This window comes from Nicotiana attenuata, unplaced genomic scaffold (assembly GCF_001879085.1).
Source record: "Nicotiana attenuata strain UT unplaced genomic scaffold, NIATTr2, whole genome shotgun sequence".
Lineage (NCBI taxonomy): Eukaryota > Viridiplantae > Streptophyta > Magnoliopsida > Solanales > Solanaceae > Nicotiana > Nicotiana attenuata.
This window is the reverse complement of record NW_017670402.1, coordinates 137,569-143,568: the sequence shown is the minus strand read 5'-3', so window position 1 is coordinate 143,568 and position 6,000 is coordinate 137,569. Positions and strand designations below refer to the sequence as shown.

General features: G+C 36.6%; 1 protein-coding gene across 1 annotated transcript in view; it reads right to left on the bottom strand.

Moving 5' to 3' along the window:
* LOC109238912 (plant UBX domain-containing protein 11) overlaps nucleotides 1-5,359 on the bottom strand; it is a 19,617-nt gene extending 14,258 nt beyond the window's left edge. Inside the window, exons 1-2 of the mRNA XM_019405403.1 lie at nucleotides 5,235-5,359; nucleotides 1,502-1,601 (exon numbers count right to left, since the gene is read on the bottom strand). Of these exons, the coding sequence (XP_019260948.1) occupies nucleotides 1,502-1,601 (100 nt within the window). The 5' untranslated portion in view covers nucleotides 5,235-5,359. The remainder of the gene's footprint in view (nucleotides 1-1,501; nucleotides 1,602-5,234) is intronic.
* Nucleotides 5,360-6,000: the final 641 nt, after the last annotated feature.

Here is a 6,000-nt window from a genome sequence, read left to right as displayed (position 1 = left end):
TCCTCCTGAGCCTTCACATAGGTAGCATCTGGACCCCAGCATGATAACCTCTCTTTGGTGAGATTTATCTTGTGGTCAGGACTGGCCTCTCTTGCTAATGAATCCAAGTAAAACATGCAAACTTTGGTAAAGGGAATTCCTTACTTTCCATAATCAATCGTTCCATGGCCACTGATCATTCCTGTTGTTAGACTGTGGTTGAAGATCTTTAGGCAGATCTTACAGAGTACTTTCCCTCTTTGTCCCCCATTGCCAAAACACGTCTTATCCTCAGTGGTAGAGATTGCCTTTGAATTGTGTCTAAAGTGGTTTATAAAATTCTGTCCCACTTTGAATTTCCTCATCATTTAAATTAGTTCTTCTGAATGTGAGATTCTCATCCCTTGACCTGTCCAAAATTCTCGAACATAGTGAAGCTTGTTGTTGGTTAGGTTCTGTATGATGTCTGGGAATAGCTGCTTCAAGGGTTCTTTGTCCAGCCATTTGTCTTCCCAAAAGAAGTCTTTATACCATTGCCAAAACTTTAAGAACTAGCCTTATTAACAGAATTTTGGCTCGACCTGTATGTTCATGGGACTGTAAAAGTAGAACCCTGTATCGCATCGAGTATATTCGAGGTGGGGCGGCTGAGCCTAATGCGAATGATGGAGAAGTTGGATCAGTGTGAGAAGCACTCACATTGGAGGCAGAGTTGAAGAGCTATCGGACAGTCAACCATCTTTTTTGCACTGTAGTGTCACTGATCAACTGTGGAAGATCTTCATTAACCTGAGGGGGATCAGATGGGTTATGCCAAGAGAATCAAGGAAGTCCTAAGCAGTTGGAAAAGAGATGGGGAACACTCCAACCAGAAGGAGAGATGGAAGATTGTCCCGGCTTGTATATGGTGGACAATATGGAAAGAAAGGAATCAGAGATGTTTTGAGGATAACCATAGTTCAATACAAAAACTGAAGATGAGCTGTTTAATGCTCTTTTATTTTTGGTGTAAACAGGAATATCTAGAAGAGAGTGAGTTAATTTTTTATGTTTTAGATCAATTGTAAGTCTTTTAGAATCTAAGGCCTCTCTTCTGGTTTCCCCTTTGTAATTATCAGAAGGTTACACTTTCAATGTAACCTTTTCCATATTCAATACAAACATATTACCTTTTCAAAAAAAAAACTATGCCTCTTTTAACTTTGCATCTTCTTGATGCATTTTTTTAATGAAACACATTACTTCATCCAAAAAAAAGATATTGTTCAGGACGAACAGACTAAGTTGCAATCAAACGCTTCCCTTTTCAGTTGAGTGGGAGAATATGCTTCCCTGGGTCGGTCAATAACACTTATCTTGAGTCTAAACCCTAGAGTCCAGCCGAGCTACTAGGGAACCTACTGTCATTCTATGTCTTCAACCTTGGTGCAACATCACCCAAATCTCTCTAACATCAGGTTCTTTTAGGACACTAATGGAAACTATAGCATAAATAAACTGCAGAGAATTGGAAACTATTTACCTGAAACATAAACCAGAAAAAGCTTCTTTTGCTGCTTGGCTTCGGCGATGGCTTCTATAATAGAACCATTGAACACAAGTGAAGATAAAGGTCGCTCCATCTATTAAAAGAGGAAAATATAAACTTCAACATTCCTTCATGATGATATGATCCAGCTTCAGGGTGACAAAGAAAGATTAAGATTCTACAGAAAAGAAAGTACACAAGACAAACACAGGCCTGTGCAAATAGTAGAGAACTATGAATGACTTCAAAACTATATTTGCATAAATTCTAATTTTTTGAGACTCTAACATTAGTGAAGAAAAGCAAGAGACTCTAATCATGGTAAAGGACTTTGTTTCCTTATGATGCAGCAGTAATCTACTCAAGTTTAGCTTACCAATAGTTGGTATCCCCATTAACAAGCACTTCATCTCTGATTCTCAATAAGATAGGTGAATGAGGCTTTTTTTTCTTGGGGGGTTGGGGGGGGAAGATTCCCTCAAGTAGAAACACCACTATTGCTGACTTGAGAAATATTCAAACAGAAAAAATCTGACAGAGGCTGTTTTTTTTTTTTATGAAAGAAATTGTTGTATTAAAAGGCATCAATAATGATGCAAGAGTATAAGGAGCTACTTACAAGAAGTAGATATACAAAAATAACAAAAGTGAGTTGCTAGCCCCTATACAATGTCTGACAGAGTCTGTTTTAGCGATAGCATCGATTGTCTTAAACAAAATCAGTGCAAAATGAAGACTTCTGAACTAAAATATCACATTGACCTTTGCTTCTACCTCAAAGTACAAGCCTAGAGCCCATAACTACACCAAAATCAGGGGGTTAAATTGAGTGTCCAAACTATTGAATGTATTTTTCTCCTTTGGTTCCTATTGATATGGCTTTGTGGGTTTTAGAAGTGTATTTCTCCTCAAATGTTTCGTTGAATCCCAACAGAGAAGAATCGACTTCTATGATCTATCCCAAGTTTGGGTCACTTTGACATTTCTAGAAAGTGAAGTTATACGTAGATTTTTTCTTTTAAATTTCTGCTTCACTTGTAGGTGAACGGCTATGATCCTTGGGCAACATTCTATTACAGAAGGAAAACTTTACCATTAATATGGAACATAGATATTTGTGCTCACCCCAAAGAAAATTATCCTCCCTCTCTCTTAACTCTCCGAGAACTTTTTCCTTTTCTTCCTCTTCTTCTCTCCCCTCACGCTTCTCTCCTTCCTCCTAATTTGCCGATGATCACCTTTTTGACGATCTTCGTCAAACTACCCATGAACAGGAAATCTTCATCGCTGGTAACAAATCTTTTGAGATCAACGAAAGGTCATTGGAATCTAATATTTGGTGAATAGATTGAATGTAAACCTAGTTTTGTCAGCAATATCTTCATCAAATTTTTCTTCTGGCCTCCGAGAGATATGGAAAGGAAAAGACCACTCTTCTATGGGTCTGTCAAGTCTTTCTTCTGGCCTTCGAGAAATATAGAACAGTCATCAATAAGTATACAACCAGGAAAAAACTTCTTAGATATCTCAGGTTTACAGAATTTCAACAGATTTGGGTGAAACATGAGAGTTGTTAAGTCCTCAAATTTAAGAAGAAGAAGAAGAAGCATTATTATTTCGAAATTCTCCACCAATGCCGTCTGGTCAGACTTTGCTAATAAGTTATGGAGGTTTTCTGAAGATTCTACCAATTTAATCCACAAGCCAGCACCAAAGAGTTTCACAAATACTATCAAGATCCCTGCTGGACCACCAACCTTGTTCTTTCAAAAATATCTGATTCTGATGGTTTTTGAATCTCTACTAATGATGATTCAACTCATTCCAGAATATTTTTCCTTAAAAGATGTCTTGTGGGTAGCCCCAAGGCTTTGGCCTAGTGGTAAGAGTGATGCGGGTTATGTGCGGATAGGCGCACGTCACGGATTAAAACCCTACTGCCTAGTTGGAGAAGGATAGAGGGCGAACACATTATCCAACAAGTTTAGAATTGTGCATCACTGGCCCTCAAGGACTTCTTGATTATCGAAACAAAAACAAAAAAAAGAAAAAAGAAAAAAAAAATCGGGTACTCTTCTGCCCATTAAAGCTCCCTCTTTAATGGACATTCTCTCATGGGCCCTCAGAAAGTGGTAGATTTATGCCAATGTCGAAGAAATTTCAACAACTGCTTTCTCCTGGAATGTCCTTCTATGGATGGTGTTTCCCATATTTTATGTTTGGACTGGTCAAAGGTGGACATATAGTAGGGCTACGATGGTAGTAAACTGACCTTGGTCTCTTAGGGAAGGCAGTAAGATCGTCAATACATGGGTTAAACTTATTAAGGTTCCTCAACATATCTGTCGAAGGTTTTTTCAACGATCGGAAAACTGAACAAAATACCACGTGAAGCACGTGATCACTCAGATTCCTATGCTCCTACTTGCATAAAGAAAGACAAAGTTGTACAAACCACGACAAAAAATGACCAAATCATACTATCTGCCCTTTTGAATTAAAGAGTAATGGCATATTTATAAGGATATCTTTCTATTTCCTAAGAAATTACAATTAATTAAGTAAACAAATTCAAAACGTAACTTCGACAATAAGTTGAAATCCATAAAATAGTTAACCACTTAATAAACAGACTAATTAAAGAGCCAAAAAATAGTATTGACCTTAAAACTTTGGTAACATGGCCAAAAACTGATCCACATCTTATGAAATAACGCAATTGCAATTGACCAAAACCACTAAATCAAGTCCACACACTTCACCATGAAAGAAATCCTTTCTTTCAGTAAATAGGTTCAGTGCAGAATTAACAAAGCCATTTATAAGAGAACTAAAAAGAAAGTGTAGACTCAAGCCAAGTCCAATACATCCATCTAGTTACATTAAGGTTGAGATAAGCTTGTAAAGAGTAGAAGTGCTACACTCCCCCTCCCCCCCCCCCCCCACCCACCCACACACACACTCTCAAACCAAAAAAAAAAAAAGAAAAGGAAAAGTAAACCAGCCAACCACATAAGGGAAGTGGATAGGATACAGATACACTGATTTATACAAGGCATTACCCTACTATGGTAAGCTATAGATACAATCAAACTACGTTTCCAAACTGCACACATATACTAACCCTTAACTTGTTGAATTCCAACTAACTTAAGTTTCCAAATTAACTGAAGCAAATTTTGGAATATACAATTGGATCAAAAGAAGACATGTATATTTTGCTTCATTCTAAGATATCTTTGTTAACATATCAATCAGATGTAGCAAAAAAGTATTACTACCAATGTGCCAATTCATATACCACTTTTCTATTTAGGGATTTTCAAAAGTGTTAAGACACCACTTGACAAATAACATTATTAACACAACTTTCATGAGTTTCAACAATTCAAATACACTTGACTAATCCGTTTTATACTTTGATGTAATGTTTTCTCCCGTCCAGCTGAAGTTTAATATTCTCTTGTACTACTACTTATATGTCATTAACAATTCGAAATTTAAGATAATTGAGTAATCATCATCTAGCCTCAGGTGCTAAAATCGTTCCCTCCGATCGTGCTAGATGATTTCGATTTTCACTGGTCCATCAAACAACAGGACAAAAAAAAAAAACTGAAAGAAAAACTAAATTCAACTTGATAAAACGGATTGAGGGTTTTTGTATCCTGAGAGAGGGAAAAAAGGAAATTCGGGAAGGGATGAGAGAAAGAAAAGGTAAACTCACAACTTGATTTCGCCGGAGAAAAACGTTAGCTTCGTCGAAACAAAATCAATGGGAATTCGGGTCGTAATTTCGAGTTTTCTAATGTGAATATTCTTTGTGGTAGGGGTGTTATAACAGAAGGAAAACCCCGTAAAAACCAATTTATCCTTTAGTTTGGTTTGACGTTGAATTTTTAAAAAATCATTTTAAACAAGAAATCAAATTATCCAATCAAATCTGTAAATATTCATGTATATACTTGTCTCTTGGTAAGTAATGTATCTTGTATCCATGAGAATTTGTTTTGAAAAAATGATATAAATTCAGAAATAAGGTGGGAGTGGCTTTTTGTGGTTGACACTTATTATGAAAGCGAGGCTGAGATGGTTCGGCATGTGAAGATGTATAGATGCCCTAACGAGGAGATGTAGAGGCTAGGTAAGGCATGAGACATCTTCAGCTTACCTAGTACATGATCCTACATAGAAAGATATGCAAGTCGAGGATTAGGGTAGAAAGTTACTCCCTCCGTTCTAATTTATGTGAATCTGTTTGACTGGCACGCGGTTTAAGAAAAAATGAAGACTTTTGGAATTTGTGGTCATAAACAAGTCAAAAAGGCTGTTATAAAAAGGTTTGACTGTGCTACATGTTGTTTTCCTTGTGTCGATTTTCTTATTGATTTGTTATTTTGTTGTTGTTATTGTTATTGCCTTCATTTTTTCAACATGGCTTTTCTTCACTACTTTTTTTCTTTTTCATACCTGCTGTGAATTATTTTTTTTAA